We start from the raw sequence: 23,201 nt of genomic DNA on the forward strand, positions 1-23,201 counted from the left end.
CAGAAAAAGTAACTGGAAATGCACTTAAGGCCTCAATTCTCCTCCTGCCAGAAATTTCCCCAGATTTACTTATTCTACACAAATCATTCTCTGGCCAGTGTTTCAACTAATAATAAGGTTCTCAGACCTGTTCTCAGTATTTTGGAAACCCTAATGCAAAGTGTTTTCCGTATGTCATAGTTGCATGCACACTTAAGCATTGTGCTTTTTGCTGGAGTCGCATCTACTTCATGTATGGTTTTCTTGCTTAGCAGAAGCTGTGGCTATTGACTTCATCATAATGTGGGGACATGGTCGTAGGAGATATTCCTCCTAAAATTACATCATTTTTAACATCCTTGGTTGTAAACCTGGAGTGATAGCTCAAAATTCTAGTCGCCATGAAACAATTCTTGATCATATATACAATTCATTGCTTATATAAAGCATAGCCAAAAAGATTAATTTTTTAAAGCAAGGTTATTGCAATGTTCACAGTTGTTTTCTGAGAGGATGATAAAAGAACCAGGAGGCACATGAAGAAGAGGAGGAGAAAAATCTTTCAAGAGGAGATGATGCTTAAGATGAGATTAAAAGATGAGTACCAAGAAAAAAAAACTGTCTGAAGACAGAATTATCAGAGGACCTGCTAGCTATGGAGTGAGCCTCCCGTTGTGTGGTGATGGGAAAGTGGCAGGTAGCTAAGGCAGGGGAGAGTTGCTATGCTAAAGAGATAGGACTTTATGCTGCCAAAAGTTCTGTGATAACATTTTCCTTGTATTTAAGCTGTGTGTGTGCAAAAGAGAAAGGGGCACATATTTTAAGTGTGCAGCTCTGAATTTCACAACTAAACCTATGTAACTAGCACTCAGCTTAAGAAATATTACTGGTACACCTGATATTCACCTGGGTACCTTTCCAAAATTTACACACAGAGCACATCTTGTGGTGCCTCTGTTTTAGTTTAAGAGAGAATGCAGAAGTGAATAGGAGGAGAAAGATGAGTTCATGTACTTAACAAAGGCCAAGACGTCTCGTGCCAGCTATAAACAAGAACCACCAAAGCAAGTGGTGTAATTCAGTCCCAGCCCAAAAGACCCAAGAACCAGGAGCACTGATGTCCAAGGACAGAAGAAGATGGATGCCCCAGCTTAGGTGGAGAGCAAATTTGCCTTTCCTCTGCCTTTTTGTTCAGTTCACACCCTCAGTGAACTAGATGATACCCACCAACATTGGTGACTTAGCCTACAGATGCCAGTGCACATCTCTTCCAGAAACCCTCACAAACACAGGAGGTAGTATTTTATCAGCATCCCTTAGCCCAGTCAAATTTAAACAAAAAGTTAACCATCACAGTAGACAACATTTTAAAACAAGTGGGCAAAAGGAGTCTTTGGTGGAAAAAAAAAAAATTGAAAATCACTGCAATGCTCCATTTCTCTAACTCTGTTAGAGAAATAAGTGAGGCATTTCATTTTCATCTGTCTTCCTAAAGGAGGATGTCATCAGCAAATCTAGGGGCATACACAGCATACCCAGCTGAACATAGTATTTGTAGAGTAAATTTCAACTTTAAAAAAAAATCTAGTCCAAATGTTACAAGCTTTTTTGTTTTGTTTCGTTTTGAAGTCATTGTTCCTAATCAGTATTTAATACCCTTCACCTGCCTTTGATCTGTGGCCTTGGGTGGTTGGCAGGAGTGGGTTGATTGATTTCTTTTTAATTAAGGCCAACTCTATAACCATAATGCATGGAAAATAGAAGGATAGGTGCATTTACTTTACTTGCACAAATAGTACAAGTTCCATTAACGTGTATTTTAAAATACACATTGGGTGCTATGTTAATACTGTATTAGTTGCATAGTTGCTTCAAGGAGTCCTTTATCCTCAAGGAGACTTTGAGAAGTGAATAGTAAGCCATATGTACTCTACAGTGTAAAGAATGGGGGAAAATCATGTAAGTTTCCAAAATGCTGAGTCTTGATATATTTTGCAGGAATAAAACAGAGCATATCTCTAGCTGTGCTATTTCCTGTCCAGGAGCCATGTTCTCAAGAATGTGCATCTCATGTTCCATGGTTAAGGTAACCTACATCACATGACGGTCATTGCATCCCTGGGACCAAGAAATACACTCTGACTTCTTTAGCCTATGAAATGCTCCAGGGTAAACCAGGGCAGGACAAGGAAAAGTTGGAAGTGGCTGCCAAAAGGTGTTTGACCTTGGCCTTTTTAAGAGGGCAGGATAGATTTCTCTGACATCTGAGACCTCGGCTACAGCCTAGTCCTGGTTGTTCTGAGCGGCCAGAATTAGTGCTCTGTTTAGAGGATGCTTTGTATTTCACTGTGCTGCCCCCATACTCAAAGGGCTGCATCTGTGCGTGTATGTTAACCTCGCTTTGAGAAGTAGATGTAGAAGAATTGTGAATTATTTGTCCTAGGACTTGCCTGTTGAGTTGCAATAAAACAGAGAGTTGTTATTAGGGTGGTAAATAGCAACTTTGCATGAGAGTTTTTTGTTTGTTTTTTGTTTGTTTTTTACATGAGAGTTTTTGTTGTTATTTTCTCCAATCTAAAGATCTCATGTCTGCTCACCCACCACCACCAAGACTCTAGGCTGTACGCTGGATTTGCTATGCTACACACCAAGCTACTCCCAGCTTCCCAATCTCCTCCCAGTCCACTACCTTCCAAGAAAGTAATTTTCAACACTACTCTTTTATCACATTATTTTCTGCTCAAAAATTATTCACTGGTCTCTATTTGTCGTTACTCCAAGGCAAGACTTCCCATAATAACCCTGCCTAATCTCCCCTTCCCCTTCACTGTGCTGTTCCACTTGCCCTCACCCTTCTAGTCTAATTTCCAACAGTGACCTCAACATATATAATCTGTATTCTAAAGTTAATTCATCTTCACACTCACTCAAGTGCCTTTACCATACTCCAAGAACCAACTGACAGGGAAAAAACACAATATTTATTTACAATTTATGTATCCAACACTCTACATAAAATATTTCTAACCTCACAGCAACCTATTTTACAGACAACGAAACTGAGGCTCAAGATCTCAAGATCATATAACTAGCAATAAACTGTAATTCATCCTACTGTCTTTATAAAGCCCCTTTGGTCTCAGCACCTCGCCTGTGCCACTGTTAATTTAGCACAATGTTGTGTACCATTTTGTTTCCTAACTGTATCCTTGTCTTCCTCATCTCAGTGGTCAGGACCATGTAGTACCTTCACATCGCAGAGCATACAGTAGGTGCTAAATGAATACTTGTTGACTGATTTTATAAATGTTCACAGAGACTGATACCCAGTATTGAGCGTTTGACCATTTCTGGAGGCTTAGGACAGGAAAACATATTTATTTGAGGAGTGAAAAAAGAGCTATGACTGGCTGTGTTGAGCTTTGCCATCACTCCTGTGTCTTCACTCGTCCTCTCTAGAAAATGGGCTCAGGGAATTGGTAGCACTACATGAGCCCTCTGGGCTCTACTGAGCATGGGTTATTCATTTTTTACCCCATATGTGATATAGCTGTTGTTCTAAGGACAGGTCCACACTCCTTTATCTGATAGCCTTGAGGGTGTATGTGTTTTAGAAATGAGAATTTTTCAGATTTTAGAGATTAAATAGAGTGCTTATGCTATATATTGTATAACTCCCTCTGCAGGGTATGAGTCAGCACCTAAAATCAGACACATTAGCTCCACATCCCATCAAGTGGAATAAAGATGACAGCCTCAAGTCAGGTTTTGCCACCAAATAATTTGCTGCAAGCTTAGGAGAAAACTTGGTTTTCAGAGCTTTTTGGATTTCAGGATTGTGAAAATTGTGATAAGGGATGTGAACTTGTTATTGAGATGTAGTGACTCATTTAATCTCTCAGTAGTTTGCAATGCTATACTTTTTTTTCTTTCTTTTTCTTTTCTTTTTTTTTCTTTTTTTTTTTGGCTATGAAGAACAAGAGAAAGGTTGTACAACGTGCCCAAGGTCACATGACTAATAGGTGGCAGAGCCAGCACTAGAACAACTGCTTTTTACCACCCTAAGTACTGCCCTCCAAGAGGAACTTGGAGGTTTCACGGACTGGTGATGTGACCTTGGACAACTGCCTTAGTGCCCTGGCCCCCAGGTTCCTCTGCCGTTGTTGCAAGGAAAGGTAGATGTCAGCTGGAGGCTTCTGCCCCACGAGAGCTAAATCAGATGGACTGGAAGTCCCATCCTGCATTGCATAAAGCCTGCTCCAAGATTTCTGCAAAGTTCTGGAGGCTTATATTCTCACTGTCACAGTTGGCTTCAGCTTCTGCTAAATTAATTCACATTACGAATCATTATGAATCATCTCAGGATCTTGTTTTTGAATAGCAGGATGTAAACTCATGTGTGAAACTCAGCTCTTCCTCTCAAGCAGACAAATGTCTTTAGATTGTTTGAGATTTCTCCACCTTCTTAAAAGTGCTTTATTTAGTCCCCTCTCCCACTTCCATATTGCCCTGGCTTCTCCCTGCCTGCTCCCTTTCCCCTCCTTTTTCCTTTCTTCCTTTGTCCTGCTCAATTCTCTTTCTCTTCTCTCCCTTCTCTCCTTCTTCCTCCTCAGAGCAAAACTAAATTCCTCTTTTTAGTCCTTCCTGCAATTCCTTCCTGCATTTACTCATTTTTTGTGACCTTGGTTTTTGATACTTATTCCTTCAAGGTATCATCTTCTCCCATTAAATTTTCTTACACAATGGCAATTCTGAGTTCCTTGTCTTTTGCCCTCCCTTGATGTCCATCCTAAATGCTATCTCCTCCCTCTTCCCAACCCCCAGTCAATGGCATGTGTTTCTTGCTTAGCTACTTAAGCTTCATTGTGTGGTATGCAAATGTCATGCCTACCCTAAAGCTGAAACTTGTCTTAATTACCTTCAGTGCGTAGTCCCAAATTTTATTTTTAGTAGGTGTTCAATAACTACTAGAATAAATGTGACAGGTTTACCAAAAGGTAGGAAGCCACTAATATATTCACTCAGTGATCATACAGTTAATAGAAATTAAAGTCTATAGCCGTATAATATTTGTCTTCATATTACTCTGAGTGGAGTTAAGTACCGGGGTTGAGATTTCAAAGACAACTGTAGTGCCTTAGTTGGGAAAATATATCCGATGATAGCCAGGAAAATGCATTATATAAATTCTCATCCCCAGTGAAATGTAATTCGGCCTAGATCAAAATACTTAAATAACTCAACCTTGATTATAAATTCTCACTAAACCCATAAATGAGAATCTAGGAGGTTTTTTCACAACATAGGGTCAGTGGTGCTGAGTAAGCTCTAGATAAAAATTTTCTGGCAGAAGAGTTTTGTCACACCAGATATCACCAGCTTTAGGAAGCTTAACACATGGTAGGATCTCAACTATTTGCTGAATGAATGAATGCAGTAAAAAATATGGAGCACCTGGGTGGCTCAGTGGGTTAAAGCCTCTGTCTTCAGCTCCAGTCATGATCTCAGGGTCCTAGGATTGAGCCCCGCATCGGGCTCTCTGATCGGCGGGGAGCCTGCTTCCCCACCTCTCTCTGCCTGCTGCTCTGCCTATTTGTGATCTCTCTCTCTCTCTGTCTGTCAAATAAATAAATAAAGTCTTAAAAAAAAAAAATGTGGAAGACTGGGGCTCCTGGGTGTCTCAGTCAGTTAAGTGTCCAGGTCTTGATTTTGGCTCAGGTCATGATCTCAGGGCTGTGGGATGGAGGTCATGATCTCAGGGCTGTGGGATGGAGCCCCATATTGGGCTCTGCGCTCAGTGCAAAGTCTGGTTGTCCCTCTTTGTCTGCACCTCCCCCCCACTCACACACACTCTCTTTCTTTACATAAATACATACATAAAATCCTAAAAAAAAAAAAAAAAGAAAGAAAGAAAAAAGGACATGTAGAAGACCTACACCACTGGTGACACAGATTTTGAACACTGCCTGTCTTTACCTTTCTCCCTGGTCACATGCCCATTATAGGAGAAGGAGACCTGAATTCTAATTCATGCCCATTATAGGAGAAGGAGACCTGAGAGCTGAATTATCTCAGCTCTCAACCCCTAAACCCCTATATGTGTGACCGTCAGCAAGTAACTTAACTGTTCTAGGCTTGGTTATATTATCCTAGTAAAAGTGAAAGCCTCAGGCCAAATGAATACGGTTGTCTTACAGAAGTAGTACAGGTGTGTGGAAACAAATATTCAAATTGTGGTAGAGATGCATGACTAAAAATTCTCCCTGTGCCACACTCCCAGGTCGGTCTTCTCAAATAAAGTCCCTTTGGACCAATTCTGTCTTATTCCTCTAAATGCTACGTGTATGCCTCTAGTTCTTAATTTATCTACTCTAAGCAATACCATTTATCTTTGCACTCTTCAAGACAAAGAATTTAGTTTACTATTTTCTTCCTATATTAATTATATGTGTGAATATTTTAATGATTTATATCCATTCCATTGAATAGACTAAAAGCGCTATTTCTTTTTTTAACCACTGTTTCTTAATCCGGCAATTTTAAGTAGTATCCTGACTCCCCACTCAGTGAATTAATGTTCCCTTCGCTTCCTTCCACCTCTCCTGTTCCTTTAATTTCCTAGCTTGTCAGTGAAATCATTATTTTTTTCACCAAAATCATAATTTTTATAATGTATGAAATTATATTTAATTCTTTTGTAACTACAGTTGTCTTTAATGCTTGTTCTATAGGTTATTTCTGAAAATTGAAAGCTGCAATAAAGTATAATCATGTGAATTGTATTTACTGCAGACTGAGGCAGTGTGCTTAGATGTGCACAGGGAGTGGAGTGTGTGTCACCAAACCTGGGTGACTTCAAGAGGAACGCGAGCATCAAAGCCACGCTGATTTTCCCATTAGACTCTGCATGTTTCTTGAAATCATTTTACAGTGTAGCTTGCTTCCTATTATGAAAGGCTTTCCTTTTATTTTATTTTATTTTTTAAAAATATTTTATTTGAGAGAGAGACAGTGAGAGAAAGCATGAGCGAGAAGGTCAGAGGGAGAAGCAGGCTCCCCGTGGAGCTGGGAACCTGATGTGGGACTTGATCCAGGGACTCCAGGATCATAACCTGAGCTGAAGGCAGTTGCTTAACCAACAGAGCCACCCAGGCACCCCAAGGCTTTCCTTTTAGAATATCCTCAGTGGGGCACCTGGGTGGCTTTGGCTCAGGTCATGATCTCAGGGACCTGGGATCGAGCCCCGCATCGGGCTCTCTGCTGAGCAGGGAGCCTGCTTCCCCCTCTTTCTCTGCCTGCCTCTCTGCCTACTTGTGATCTCTGCCTGTCAAATAAATAAATAAAATCTTTAATAAAATAAAATATCCTCAGAATTGAAACTTAGCGTGGTAGTTCTCAAATGTGGTTATACTTTGAAATCATCAAAGAAGCTGTTAAGAAACCCTGACATTTAGAGGATCCCACATCCAGCGTTTCTGATTTAACTGGGTTTGAGCGTGGCCTGAACATCTGGGTTTTTACATTTTGGGCAAATGATTTCAGTGAGTAGCCCAAGTTGAGGACCCTGACCATTAATGTCAGTCAAGTCTTGTGGAGGCAAAGGTCAGGAACTATACTGAGCCCTTTGGAAGCAGGAGCAAAAAGTAAAACCCAATACCAGCTGGAGGCTTCTAGAACATTTTATTTCTTTGTCGGCTGCAGTTGCCTCCTTCATAACCACTGCATAATCATACCACTGCTATGATTGTTAAATAAGACATACTTCTCCACACTCAGCTTCTGAGGTGTTATATCTGGTGGTCGTTATTCAAATGGAGAGCTGGTTTGTTTTCAAGTCTGTTCTTTTCTTAGGTGGATACCCTGGGGCCTGGGGAGCTGGAGCTCTTGCAAGGAAATTGCATGAAATTTCGTCAGATCCTTGATATTCACACCTACGTTTTAGGAACTGATTTTTTTTTTCCTGTTTTGTCTAAGAATTTAGCATGTGTTGTGTTTCCAGTAGTTCCGATCTGATTTTGTCTAATTTCCAGGGACAGTAGAAAAGTTGTTCTCTTTCAGCTCTCCCACCAAGGCACCCAGAAGAGCGGGAGGCCGGCTAGTGGGCCTGGGGGTCTAGTAGGTGTAGCAGGCTGTGAAGAGGGACTGAGTAGAAGTAGTGCCAGAAGAGCCTGTGTGAACATACTGTCCTTGGGCTGCCTGGCAGTTAGCCTAAAAAACAAGCGTGAGAGAGGACATGGGGTTAGAGCAAAAGCAACCCTGTACTTGACCCTCCAGCTCTCGTTTGAAACCAGCTCCACCTGCATCTGGATTTCTCTCTCCTTACAGTGGTTTTGCTAAATATTGGCGCTGATAGCCTCCCTTGCCTTCTCTAATACATCATCTCCTTTTTTATCCCAGTTTTCTGAGCATCTCTCAGGCAAGCTGAAGTCTGTGTCAGTTACTGAGAAAGATTTTTTTTAGTACCAACAGTATTGCAACAACAGTATTAGAGACTGAAGTTGAGAAACTTCTCATTGATACAGTGATAAGGGAATGGATGTTTCAAGTGGAGAAGCTTGCAGTTTGTTAGGAAATGGACCGGACGTTATGCCGAAGGATCAGGTAAGGTGCAGCCAGAGATATGACACGGCAAATTTTTAAAAATTCTTTTTTAAAAAAAATTTCCATTTTCCACCTATACTTGCCCACAGGATTATATCATTTTTTTGTTGTTGTAATCATACTAATCTTGATTCCTTGTGTAAATTCCAATTAAAGGGGAGTTCAGAATTATAAAGCCCACCATAATAATAGCTGAGTGCCAGTCAATGGTACCATGTCTTCAAGTCGCTGTTACTATTATCTTGCTCTCTCTGGGACTTATTTCTATATCTACAGTGATTTTCAAAGCATGTTGCATGGACCTCAGCACTTCTTAGAAATGGAAGTTCTCTGGTTTGACCCCAGACCTTCTCAATTAGAAACTCAGTATCTGGGTCCCAGAATCTGTTTTCACATGCCATCCAGGTGATTCAGACACATACTCAAGCTTGAGAACCACCATTCTAAATGAGCTCAGCTTCCCTTCTTTTGTGTGGATGACTCTTCCAACCTTACTTTCACAATCCCTCCCATCATATTAGCCACATCTAGCCACCCCTCATCGGCTATATCCCAGCACAGCCACACCCAGTTCTCCATCCTAACAAAGTTAAGACACTACCTCTAACATCTTACACCTCTCTTACCCCCCTGAGATAGCTTCTAAGCTTCTCTGGGGTCTGCTTTCCTTTTAGTGCCTCATTGCCAAACTTCTGGCTACACTTGATTCCTTGCCCAGCCTCCTCTGTCATCAGCAAGCCGAATATGGTGATAGCTCAAATTCAGCACTCTTCTGTCTCCCTCTTGAACTTTTACACTTCTATTCTATTTCCCTTTTAGATTGCTCTAGATCTTCCTGCATGATTAAGAGAGCTATTAGGAAAATTCAGGATCTAAGTTAATGCATCTCAAACTCACTCTCATTTCAGCTGCACCTTGCCTGATACTTGGCCATTCTGTCTAGTGAGTCTCCTAGTGGACCAATTCAACAGCTATCCTGGGCTTCCCTGCAGTGAGACGGAAATCTCCACTCCCTTATCCCCCTCAACAGATGCCCTTGACTGTAATTAACTGCCATATCCCTTCATCTCTTCAGACCTGAGTCCAAGCCCAACTTTTTTTTCTTCTTTGACATGCCAATTTCATCTTTTTTCTCAGCCTTTATTCTGAATCTTTTTACAGTGTGTTATGACTGGGCCCCTTGAAACTTGTTTCTATTTGTTCTCCGGATCCTTGGCACATCCTATATTATTACTGCTGCTTGTCCTAGTGGCTTTCTTCTACTTTTTCCTAAAATGAAAAGTGCTTCTCTTCCCTCTCAAGTGTCTCTGTGGAGATTGTCTACTGCCTACTGTCATCAACCATTCTCCCAGTGCAGATCATTTACAACTCTCCCCAGCCTCTACCTTCCTACTGAGCTCTCATGACAGCTTTTCAAATATCTAGTAGACACTATCTTGAGATACCATCATGGCCTGAAGAAAACAATGCTTCTCCAGGTAAGAAAGCCAGGCTCCTACTATCCACTTGATCAAGTAGGTAAGAAGTAGTAGCATCTTAGAGCTCCTCGGTGGCTCAGTCAGTTAAGTGTCTGACTCCTGATTTTGGCTCGGATCATGATTTCACATCGTGGGATCCAGCCCAGTACTCAATTCTGTGCTCGCCAGGGAGTCTGCTGGATATCCTCTCTCTCCCTCTCCCACTGCCCCTCTCCATACCTGCTCTTGTGCTCTTTTTCTCTCTCAAATAAATAAATAAAATCTTAAAAAAAAAAAAAAAAGGAATAGTATCTTACCACGGCCCGCTTCATGAAAGCCTCCTGGGTTGCCTTCTTGTTGGCAGCCTTGCCACCCCAGGCAGCCAGTGCACTGGCCTGCAGAGCCCGTCCATAGGAGAAACTCAGTTTCCAAGGCTTTGGTAGAGGGCAAAGGTTGATAGCATTGAGGTTGAGTGTAGCATCCTCTTCACTCATGCCACCAGACAAGAAACAGATGCCTGGAAGAAGAGAAGCCATTGCACTCTACTAGTCCCAGTTTCTCTACCCAGCTTGAGAAAGCAAGCCAGAGCCTAAAAGAAATGGAATGCCTCCATTCTTTTTCTACTCAATTTGCATGGAACTGGGTTAGAAAAACTAGTTTGCTTTTGCCAAGGTTAGCTGGGCTAAGGAGGGAAGGGCTTTAATAAATAAGGAGGGTGGTGAACTATTGAGAAAATCAATGGATTGTGTGCATTCGGACAGTCTCAGGCAATGTGGTGTCATGGAGTGTGAGGGAAGCGCTGGCCGCCTGTGAGATAGAGAGGTCTGTTTCCTGGATACAAGACTCCCAGGCCAACACCAATGCTGGTGGAACTCCTTCATGGGATAAGGGCTAAGACTTCAAGTCAGAGAAGAAAGAAAGCTTTACCGGGAACAGCTGCGGGAACGGTCCGGTGGAGAGCTGTGACGGTGGCCATAGCCACTTGTTCCGGAGTATACTTTTTGGTGCAGGCGTGTCCAGCAGTCACCATGTTGGGCTTCAGCAGGGTGCCCTCCAGGTAAACGTGATGGTCATTCAGGGCCTTGTAGACAGCAGCCAGGACCTGAGGGACAAGACATCCAAAAGGTGAAACCCAGAGCCAGTCTGACCGTCCCTGACCTTAGCACTTCTAGGTTGCAGGGATGAGAGACAAAGGAATCCTCCTATGGGTTTGGCCAAAGTTTCCTAACCAGCCCCTAGTCCTCATCAGGACAACACACAGGCACCTGCAAGCCACAGCCATTGAGCATAGCCACGCCGGCCTAGCCCCACCTCCCCTACTCTAACTGCTCACTGCAGGGACAGATGACATGGGTCTGCTTCCAGGAGCCCCTTCACTCCTTCCTTCCCATCACTCCCTTTGGGCAATTGAGCCTGTCTTGGTTGAGCTAGCTGGGGACATCTAAATTGGCCTCTACTCTCCATCCCCATAGAAACTTGAGTAGTCATAAAAACATACAGTTTAGAGACAGAAGCACTTTCAGACCTCATCTCAGTCCACCTACTTGTGCAAGTGGAGAAAGTGAAATCAGGTTGCACTGCAAATATGAACAAAGTACCTGCTAATTACATTTTGTCATGTGAGTCTCATCTTACTTTTAAATTTCTTTGTTTACATATAATGTAACTGATCCCAAAAGATAACAGGATTTAACCACAGCCCCACAGCTGGGAATAAGGATTATCAAATCCAAGTCTCAGTACTGCAAATCCTGTGCTTTTTCCATGGGAAAATCTCATCATGCCGAAAGAGTAGAAGGTTTGATAAGTATCCCCTTACCTTCTCAGTGCTACATAATGATTCCAACTGAAGAATATTTCAGTATAACAGCTGATACATGTTAAGTAACAGCTCTTACCTAAAAATAAGATATTTCAACTGGAATTCAGACCTTTTTATTCAAGACTTTACCTTCTCAGTAACATACTGGCAGTGTTCCAAGTCATGGTCTCCATCAGGAATGACCTCTGGTTCAACAATGGGTACCAGCCCATTCTAAAAAGGAAAAAAGAGGAGATAAAGTGTGGCTCTGCTCACTGCAATCCTTTCCTTAGAAGATATTTGACAGTTGCAATTGGGAAAAAATGAAACCCTTATAGAGGAATGCCATTCACTAACTTAAAGGCAGTGCAAAGAAATTTAATGGCATCTCTACTGAGCATTTGTAGCTTAGCCAAAAAAGAGCTGTGAGGTTTAAAAATAAGAAGAAAAAGTTCTCCTGGGAGTACGTAAAATAATGAAATCCTTAATTTCTATAGAAACAGATTCTTTTAGAGACTATTCTAGCTACCTCAGAACCCAACTATCATCCTTTTGGGGCAGTTAAATTTAAATCACTAAGAAGGGTACCCCTTGTGTGGGTTAATTAAGGAATTAAGCACTGTGTACAGTTCTAATTGGGACTCTCCAGGTGCCCACATCTCAGGTAACCTCAACATAGTACCCACACAAGCAAATCCGACTTAACTGGGATCCCAGAGACACTGTGTTGGAAATTAGTGTCAGGTCACCATCCTCCAAGATATTCTTTGGATTGGGGCTAACTCAGAGCTATCACTCTCAAGCTAGGGATCTAAAAGGATCGTGTTTTAGATGTGATGGAGCACAGGTAAGCAATGACCTGCATATGGGGCTGGATCACTCTTAAGACCCAGCTTATAGAACTTTGGCAGAGGGCAGCCATTGATGGCATTGGCCTTGTGGGCTCGTAGCTGACTTGTGGGACCAAATCTTTCCCTACCACACTTTGCTATAGCAAAAACGGTGGAAAATGGCACCAGGATATATTGGTGAGATAAGGCTCATGTACTTATAGTAAAATTGGAAAGAGAGGTATAGTAAAATTGGAAAGAAGAAAGCTCTTTCTGACTGCTTTTCAGCCCAAGGGGAAGGCAGAGCACCTGCTGACAGATGCTGGCGTAGCGGGCCAGGGCGTTGGCATTTTCCTGGATGGCAAGGCTGGATGGACACTGGTTGTCAATCCTCAGCACAGCACGCCATTTCCCAAAGTCAGCACCATCTCTCTTGTACTGAGCACAGCGCTCAGAGAGGCCATCAAGTCCTGCAAGTCAGAAAAGAGAGATGGGGCCACTGTCAAAGTGAAGGAGTTCTTCCTTGCCTTACTTTTCAGTCAGCAGAGCTTAAGTATTGAAAATATCCAGGTAAGTAAACATTAATCCCAATACTAAGCCCAAACTGGGGCTTTACACTTAAGGAGAAGAACAGAGGGAATTAATATTTGTTTAATATTTGCTCTGTTCCAGGCATGATTCTAGGCATTTTGCATACCTTATCTCATTTAATTATCATAATGATTCTAATAGTTGATGTTATACTTGTTCTACAGATGTGAAAACAGGGGCTCCAAGACATTACATGACTTTACCATGTTTGTATGGCTAAGAAGTGACAGAGCTGGGATTCAAACTCTGCTTGACTAATCTACCGCCGTGGTTCACACTTGTCTACTTGGGCAGTGAAGGACCTTGCAAAATTGTCTAATTAGTAAATGACAGAACCAGGAGTCAAACCCTGGTGGGTCCGATCCCAAAGCTTGGGACCTTTCCTCTTTTCTGCTGCTGGATTTTTCTCTAAAAATTATACTCTCAGGTACAGAATATCTTCTCTGTGCTAAGCACTGCGGTAAGCACTTCATGTACACTGTCTAATTAATCCCCGCAACTACTCTGCAAAGTAGATATTGTCATCCTGTTCTAACTGGCTCAGAACATATACATAACATGACTAGACTAAGGTCACGTAGTTACTGAATAGAGAAGCGAGAGTTGAAAAGCAGGTGTTTGTGGCTCTAAAACCAGGGTGAGAGTCACGCTTTGTTTTCCCTCGCTCACTTCTTTGTTTGCCTGCATTTCTAGCATTTCTTAGCATGATTCATATCAGCAGGTGACAGCCTTACCTTGAATGGTGGTTTCTTTGTTGGTTCCTGCAAGGGGAGCACCTCCCTGGTCTAACTGCGAATATAAATAATTAACAAGTAATTAGCAGGTGTCAGGGGGCCCAGAAAAAGCCAGGAAAAGAGCCCCTGGTACTAATAGTTCTCATCTTTCACAAGTTAAGGAGTTGCATTAAGAAGGTGTATGAGTCATGGGGTGGGGGTGGGGGGGACACAATTAAATCCATAGCAGAAGGCAAGGACCTAGAAGGAACAATGCAAGAGTGTCAACACTAGGAAGATGGAAAGGATGGAAAGCACAGGCCTGGAGCTTGGGGAGTAAGTAAGCTGACAGCACCTGGAATGCAGAGGGGCCATATAAGAGCAGCTTCTCTTAGCTTATTTGTTCAAAAGACATTTAGGGAGCACTGACACATACCGAGCAAAACATTATTCCAGGAAATCGAAAGAATAAAGATGCAACCTCAACTCCCAGCATAGCAGAGGCTGAGATCATGAGCCCAAGAGGTAGACAGGCTGGGTTTGAACTGACTCTGTCTTTGCCTTGTTGTGGGCAAGTTACGCTACACCTTGTAAGTCCGTTTTCTCGCCTCATCTCTTAAACAAGGATAAGAACTGAATCGACCACCAGAGGTTACAAGGAAGATTAAATGAGTGCTTGGAGTTGTAAGCACTCAACAGATACTAGTTTTCACTCCTGAGAAGTTCATGTAGTTTCGGAAGACTGAGTTACACCTGAAAATAGTTTAGTCACGCTAGTGATCGTGAACTAAATAATAATTATGCGACGGAACTGTTTTAAAAACTCCTTTTGTCCTTGTAGGAGCCTTATGAGGTAGGCACTACAATTCCCCTTTTAGAAGTGAGAAAATTGAGACACCAGGAGATTGAACACGTTGTAGAAAACTTGGTTGAAAGAAGAAGGCACTGGCAGAAAAATCTAGAAAAGGATCTGGCTCTCAGGGGGGGCTGATGAAGGAAAGAGAGTGAATAGCAACTAGACAATGAGGGTGTTCATAGCCTCTGCCCAGCGACTGAGCTGGGAGTTTGGCATGAGGCAGAAGGGAGATGGGAATGGAAGTGTTCACCTTGATTCCCACCACGATCCCCTTTTCCTTGAGGATGTTTCTGAACAGCTTTCCCTGGCTGTCCTTCTGGTAGAGGGTCTCATGGAACAGGATCACACCCCCAATGCTCTGGTTGATGGAGGTGTCCACAGTGAAGAGGATTTCTCGGAACTGTCGGCGATTCTCCTCTGTGTTCTCCACCTTGATCCTTTGCAGGCGGTTTCCCATGGTGCCTAGGGTGGGCGGGCCAAAGTCAGCTGGAGGAGCCAGCCAGGGCTTTGTGGCCAGCCTCCTCCCCTCTAGGGACCCTCAGCAGGATGGTTGGCAAGACTCTCTTTTTTATGTAGATCTTTAAAACTCCTGTCTCCTTTTTCGGCTCCAGGGGAAAGACCTTGGCTGCTCCCGGGATGCTGGCTAGGAAGCGTATAGACTGGATGTGTCAAGGTCAGGGTGGAGACCACCATTGGGTCCAAATGTGTATGTCAAGCCCTCAGGCCTCTCCAGCCACCACCACCCTGACCCAGGTCCAGCCATCAATCTGACTTGATGTACATACAACAGAAGGAGGGATAAGGTGGGCTCTTGACTTCCCTGGCTTCTACCATTTTATGGTGGGCCAGACAGGCCTGCCACAACTCTCCCTTGTGCCATCCTGGGCTTCTTTCAGCCACGAGCCCTTCCCTATCCTAGATGTGGGCAGTTCCCTGCCCTCCCTGCCCTTCCCTAGCTAACCTTACACTGATTTCTCATTAGCAGCAGAGGTCTGTGTATCTGATCTCAGTCTGGTTCCTGAGTTCTTGGCCTTTCTACAGTCTAGATTCAAATGATCCCTGGCGAGGGGCCTTAAAATGGAGGCCTTGAGCCTCTTCCCTTGGTTTTCAGAAATCTGCCTACCAGCACTACAGGACTCAAAATGTCAATGCTTTCTGGGTCTTCTGCTCCCACTCCTGTGTACCTTTACTCCTCTGAGAGGAAAAAGAGTGTAATTGTTGCTTGCCTTGGCTAAGTTGTAGAAATAAGAATACGCTTCTTGTAGGACGAGACTTGCACTCACCTACAGACTCATCTGCAGCCAGGATCCCCTTCCCATGGGCAACAATGCGCTGTGCAATTTCGGAGAGCTCCTTCTTCTGTTCTGAGGTGAGGGCTGGAAATCGGTAGGCCATGGTGACTAGTCTGGAAAAGAGTGCAGGAGTGTCCTGAACAGAACTGCAGGCAGCTCAGACAGGTTCATGAGCGGGGCAGAGAAGGGGTACAAACAAACCCTCTCTAGGCTCCTCTGACACTTCCGGCCCACTTCCATAACTGGATGAGTAACTGAGTTCTGGGCTCGTCCCCCTGTTAGCTTAAGTGGTTGCAATTAGCCATAGTGGATGAAGGTGGGCTGCCAGATTACCTGGTCATCCTAAAGAGAATGTCTTTCAGGAGACCTTTGGGTTCACTGAACCAGAGACTGGGCCAGCTCATTCGTGACCCACTCACACCTGATGAATGGATGGCACTGTGATACTTGACCATCTCTCTGTGGATTTCTGGTCCCTTTGTGTGCTCTGGGTAACTTGAGGCCAGGACACTGAGATTTTTAGCCTCTAGGGTCATCTCCCATTTTGTTCTGTTAGCCTGTGTTATTCTCTGGGTAGCAAGCTTGAGAGGAGATGGCCTTGCAGTTAACCTCCCTTAGCTTTGGGACATAGAGGGTATGGTGTGTAAGGCTGGACTCTGACTATGACACCATTTGGGATAGATAGGGATTTTCCCTTAGTGCCTCTGGGCTGGAGGCGCCCACGGACTCTAAGGTGCCAAAGTCATATGGCGATCCCTGTCCCAGGAGTTCTTAGCTTCATTGCTCTAGCAAGGAAGGACTCTTTTTTGAAGAACCCCATCCAAGCACTTGTCTCAGTGATGGTCCGTCCTCTGAAGGGGATCATTGTTCTTGTTGGGCTGCCACTTTGGGCCAGTCTTAAAAATGCAAACTCACGGGGCACCTCGATGGCTCAGTGGGTTAAAGCCTCTGCCTTCGGCTCAGGTCATGATCTCAGGGTCCTGGGATCAAGCCCCGCATCGGGCTCTCTGCTCAGCGGGGAGCCTGCTTCCCCATCTCTCTCTGCCTGCCTCTCTGCCTACTTGTGATCTCTGTCAAATAAATAAATAAAATCTTTTAAAAAAATGCAAACACACAGGGCTCACATCTTGGATGTTAGAAAGAGTAATTTTGCATATGTTGGACTATCAAAGAAAAAAAATGGTAGTAAAGACTATCTTGAGTGGTTTCCTATCCAGTCCTATGACCTACTCCTTTCCCTGGTCTTCCCCCTCTCATACACTCATCCATAGGGTAGACATCCCATGTCTGCTTTCTACTTCCTGCAAGCCCAGGATACCTCAGTTCTCATTTGATCCACTCAGCAATGAGGTAACCAGGCCACCTAGTATCTCCATTAATTAATGAGCAAGCTGAGACTCAAAGAAGTTAACTGACTTGTCCAAAGTCTCAGCTATGGTGAGGCAGAGCTCCCCACCCAGTCCTGACCCTGATGGCAAATAAATTTCTTCACATTTTCTGCATTGCTTCAAGGCAGGCTTGATGTAAGAAGTGGATGGGGCTATGGAACTAATTCTTGAAAAAATATTGTTGGTATCACGGATGCCATTGTCACTTCAACAAGAGTCCTCATCTTAACCCAAAAGCCTGGAACTACAGTGCTATCCCTGAGGACAGGACAGGCTAGTGGCCAATGATCTCTAGAGAAGATATTCTTCCTAGGCCACTCCTGTCCCAGCCACGTGAAGATCATGTTTCCCCTTGGTTACACATGAGTTCGCAATATCATAGTCTGGGGTTACTTGCTGTAAATCTGGTCACTAGATCTTTATGTGGAAAAAACCAACCTGAAGTTGGTGACCTTCAGGCCAAAGTGCAAATTTTCTCTTTTAGTTTAGGTAATTGCATAAAAGAATTCACAAATACGAAATAAAGATGTTTCCTTAATGAAACAAAAGGAAAACATAGCCCAATGATAGCAAATCACCATTAATGCCAAGTACTCTGCTAATTGCTTTACAAGTACTATATAATTCAGTACTCATAATAACCTCAAAAGGCAGCTGGGCTTCGCCCACCACTACCACAAAACAGATAAGGAAAGAACATGAGAGAATTTAATTATTTTTCCAAGGACAATTAATTAATAAGGCATAGAGTTGGGATAAGGGGTAATACTCCCCTCCTTCTGGGAAAGAGTGAGCCTGGTGAAAGGTATCAGTCTTTGGGTGACTCTTGATAACACCCCCAGAATACTTGTTGAGGATACCCCCAGAGTACCCAAATAATTACCAAAGTCCATGGGCTGTGGCTCATCGTCCATATACCATGGACCTCGTCAATTCATAAACATCTCACACATTCATACAGGTTTTAGCTACTAGATCAGACAGACCTGGGTTCAAGGACCAGCTCTGCTTCCTCCTCACTGAGACCATGGACAAGTCAGTAACTTCTCTGAGTCTTAGTTTACTGTGGAATAAATGGCGCTAATATCTGCTCTGGGTGTCTCATTGCCAAGTAGATCTACTGTGACCTGTGGCCACCCTACTCATTGTAGTTGCTCAAAATATTTTTGTTGAGTCAATTTCATGATAAATATGAAGATGTTTTATAACGCATTATGAAAAAGTTGGGTATTGAGGCGCCTGGGTAGCTCAGTCATTAAGCATCTGCCTTCAGCTCAGTTTATAATCCCAGGGTCCTGGAATCAAGCCCTGCATCAGGTTTCCTGCTCAGTGGGAATTCTGCTTCTCCCACTCCCACTGCTTGTGTTCCCTCTCTCTCTATGTGTCTCTCTCTCTGTCAAATAAATAAAATCTTAAAAGAAAAGAAAAGAAAATGTTGGTGTCACCATTTCTCTCTTTTTAAATTTGTTAAAAAATAATTACCTAAAATTCCATGTTTCTATTTACTACCAAGTTATTTTTTTCCATTGAGTCAGTGTGCTGACTCGACCAGAAAAAAAAAAAAAAAAAAAAAAAAAACAGAGAAAAGGTCAAATCGAACCAATCCTGTTTACGGGAAGTTAAACTTCTACAGAGGGATTAAAGGTCTATACCACATCAGCACAAATGTTGCCCCTCTGTTAATCATAAAACAGGGTCACAGACCAATGTTCATCCCCAGGAGACAGGAGGCCAGCTGGGAGTAGGTAACTGTAGAGAATGGTTTCATGCTCCTAAAAGCCTCTGCTCACCGTGGTCTCAAGCCAATTTGATTTTAAAGTGTGATGGGAAGTTGTTCACATCATATTACTAAATAAAAAGGGGAAAAAAGCAAGTTTCAGAGAAGTATGTAATACATAATATCATTTTTTTAATTAAAAAAATGCTGTAACACATACTATTTGTGGATCTATATAAGCAGAGAATAACCACCCTGGGATTCCCTGTGGGGCTTGGGATGGGATGGACCAACTCTCACGTTTTACTTTATAAATTTTTTGTAATGTTAATTTCTCAAATAGGCTTATATATGACATTATGTATTATACATTAACAGGTGATACATACACAAATCTGGAAGAGGTTGTGAGTACGAAAATATGAGAATAGAAAGCAATCACAGAAAAACAGCTGCAAATGACTTCAGGGATATCTATAGCAACACTGCCAACTTTAAAGATGGAGGAACTGAGGCTCCGAAAGACTATGTCTGGTGGCCCCTTCCAAATTGTGATGCTCTAGAATTATAAACCACATCCTACTGGCTTATGACTCAGAATCCTTTTTCCAATCCTTTTTAGCAAAATAGCACATGAAACCTACAGTATGGTTCGTTCTGCCTTTCTTCAAGAGGTTCTGTGAAAGGAGAATGTCTTGTAAAATATGAATATTTAACTCTTGAAGAAATATCAGAAAGTAGAGAGTCCATTCACTTCTCCAACAGGCAAGGTGGATGGGTTTTCAAGGGGACATGAGGGGCTTATGCGTTGAAAGCCTGTGATCTGTGATCTGCAGGCACTGTGAGCAAGGTTTTTATATACAGACCTGTGAGGATGCTCACAGCTTCATTACCCTCCTCAGTGTCACAGTGACAAATGCAATGAGATGCCTTAGGACAGCCTGGTGCCTTTGAACCCATGTGAGGTAGCTCGGAAAGAGAACTGAGTGGCTCCCTTTCTTTTAGGATTACAACAGCTATACTGCACTTAGCACCTGGCACTCTAGCGCAGGCCTGGGTGGTGCCCAGATGCACCTTCACCTAAGGCGGCTGGAGTTTGCTCCCCGTCCAGGTCAAAACTGGCGAATGGAGCCCTGGGTAACTATTTAGAGAGAAGTTTATTTTAAAAGGCACAACATGTCTATCCGCACAACATGTCTATTTTTCAGAGAGTAGAGCAAAGGTCCCAAAGGACATCAGCCTGCTTTTGACTCCAAATAACTTAAGCTGTAGGATTTCCAAAGTAGGAAATGTTACAGGAACTATCAAATGAGTGGAAGTTGGACGATTCATAATCCAATGACTGTGGGGCTCTGTGGTCGTTCGACGCCCGTTCCGTGCGTTCTCATCTGAGCAGTGGGAGCAGGCAAGGGCAACACACACCAGGAGTCCATTTGTGTGACCAAAAAACGTAAGTGCCAACACTAGTGGGTGTAGGAAGAGAATAAAGAAAATGACATACGACAACAGGTCTGTAAATAAATCATCAAAATAAGCAGTTGTTACGGGGAGAGGAGGAATGAGGAATGATTAGAACCTAACCAAGAAAGTGTGTTGAAGTCAGAGACAGAAAAGCCTTCATACGAGTAACACCGGGAACGGTCTCAAACACTCTGCCTCCGCTCAGAGGGTCAGCAAAGCTGTGGATGAGCATTTATTTACGCTTAGGGAGGAAAACAACCATTTCAGCACACCAACACATCTTGGCCACCACCGAGTTTTTCCTGAAAATAAAAGCAAGCAGAGTTTCTCGGCTACATGTGTAGGACCATCAGTGACCCTCACTCCCTGGTGCAGTTCAGGCAGACAAAGGAAGTTCTGTTACTTACAGTTTGGGAGAGGAGAGGCCTCTTAGGGATCAGAAGCTGTGAACGAGGCAGCAGCTGCCAAATAGGACGAACCTTTGGGAACACGCAGTTTTTATAGACCTCCTGTCAGAGTTTGTTTGTTGGTTTTGGATTGCTTTTTTTTTTTTTCTTTTCTTTTCTTTCTTTCTTTCTTTCTTCTTCTTCTTCTTCTTCTTTTTTTTTTTTTTTTTAACTTTCACCCTCCCCTTCCCACCTTGGCCTGATAGGGAGGTGTTTAACCAGTGCCTGATTGGCTCATAAACACCCAATCCGGATCATGCTCACATACTCACCGGACTCAGGGAATGTTAAAGCTATTGGGGAGCCGTGTAGTTCTTAATGCAGACAGTTTGTTTTTTCCAGGTGAGGAAACAGGCACAAAGGATTAGGGGATTCCCCTAAGTCACAGAGTTAGTAAATGACAGAGCTCTAGAGCCACCAACAGAACCTGGGAACAATGTCACCTTAGCTCTAGCACTTACTAAATGACCTTGGCCAAGCTTTGCTTTGCTTTCCTTTCCTTTCCTTTTCTCTTTTCTTTCTTTCTTTCTTGCCTTCCTTCCTTCCTTCTTTTCTTTCTTCTTTTTCTTCTCTTTCTCCCTTCCTCCCTTCCAACTTCTTTGGGCCATAATATCCTCCTCTATAAAGTGGGATCTCAACTTCACAAGAGCATTGAATGAGGCTGTAGAGTGCCTGTATGCAATAGGCATGAGCTCCTTCCTTGTCCTCCAAAATCAAGCTGGGCCCTCTGATGTTTTTAATACCAGAACACACTGTAACTACCCCATTCTCATTCTTTCTTACCCCTTACGCATTTGTCTTAACGTTTGTAAAAAACTAGAATACAACTCAAAGTGATTGGTGTAAGCCACCATCAGCTTCCCTCGTTATGACACTGTCTGGGTAAGGGTTCATTTTACAGGGATTTTTTTTTTTTTTTCCTGAGTACTAAACTACTATCTAATTCAAAAGAAAGCAAATAAAATTGTCTTCCTGAGGCAAATAAAAGTTCTGGGGAAATCTAAAATAATGAATGACCATGATGACCGGAAAGCATAGAATTCTCAGGAATATATTCCTTCGAAATAACTCATAAAATGGAAGGGGGAGAAAACCCCTAAAAACCAAAGTGCTCAATGGTATAGGGTGTGATGCTCTAGTAAGTGAACTGTCAATGGAATGAAGGAAAAAGAAGCTGAGGATTAGGTTGTCTTCATAGAGTTTAGTCTCAGACAGCTTCTAAAAGTGGGAGAGCATTAGACATTGAACATGAGAATTAAAGGAAATTGAAATGTTTGAAACACAAAACTGAGGTTCATTTGGCTGGGAAGTTTTGGCCAAGGCCTGTCCTAAGGAGAGCAAAGGGCCAGGCCAAGTAAAGGTCATCAGCATTCTTGACTCCACGTGCCCCCTGAAGGCACACTTTCTGGTTTCCCAATCTCCACCTGATGCTCATGCAAGCCCCTGCTGCCTGATTCATAAGACCAAGATGACCTCATGTGGGAATATGTCAGCTTCATCAGATTTGATTTTTGCCAAAGGAGAATGGAGGAAGAAAATGGAGGATAGCGATGATAGAACAGAGAGCAGGGTTAGTGACAGCTGTTGTGGGGGTCAGGGCTGGAGTGTCAGAATCGTGATTAAAACACGCCACCTGCCAAGAGATGCAGGGTAGAAATAATTTAACTTAAGCCACCCGCATGAATTATTCTTGTTATAACAATGACAACAATAGTAATAATAACTATTTTTTTAAGGTATTAGGATGCATCTGGTTCTTTTTATACATGATCTGCTGTCTCAGCACTCCTGTAAGGAGAGGTTTCTTACTCCTATTTTCTGGATAGGGAAACTCTCATTCGGAGAGCGTAGTAACTTGCCTAGAATCACAGGACAGCTACATGGGGACTCCTGTTTCCTCCAAGCCAGCGATCTAAAGCAAAGCTCCTTACCTTTTGGCAACCACAGACAGCATAGATGAGCCCTTTCTCTCTCCCCATCCCAGCAGTTTATAACCTTGGACATTAAACCTGCATTCATCAGAGAAGAATGCCTTGCGTCGGCAGACCCGGGTGGCCCTGCTCTGGCTG

At 43.0% G+C, this 23,201-nt stretch overlaps 1 protein-coding gene across 1 annotated transcript; it reads right to left on the minus strand.

Annotated features, from left to right (window-relative positions):
- Positions 1-7,636: 7,636 nt before the first annotated feature.
- Positions 7,637-21,250, minus strand: ALDOB (aldolase, fructose-bisphosphate B). The gene is made up of 9 exons (XM_047699639.1): positions 21,094-21,250; positions 16,112-16,233; positions 15,079-15,290; positions 13,994-14,048; positions 12,978-13,138; positions 11,989-12,072; positions 10,965-11,139; positions 10,355-10,554; positions 7,637-8,187 (listed from the first exon to the last, which is right to left on the minus strand). The coding sequence occupies exons 2-9, from the start codon at positions 16,221-16,223 to the stop codon at positions 8,092-8,094; spliced, it is 1,095 nt and encodes a 364-aa protein (XP_047555595.1). The 5' UTR covers positions 16,224-16,233; positions 21,094-21,250; the 3' UTR covers positions 7,637-8,091.
- Positions 21,251-23,201: the final 1,951 nt, after the last annotated feature.

The sequence above is a fragment of the Lutra lutra genome, chromosome 13 (genome assembly GCF_902655055.1).
Source record: "Lutra lutra chromosome 13, mLutLut1.2, whole genome shotgun sequence".
Lineage (NCBI taxonomy): Eukaryota > Metazoa > Chordata > Mammalia > Carnivora > Mustelidae > Lutra > Lutra lutra.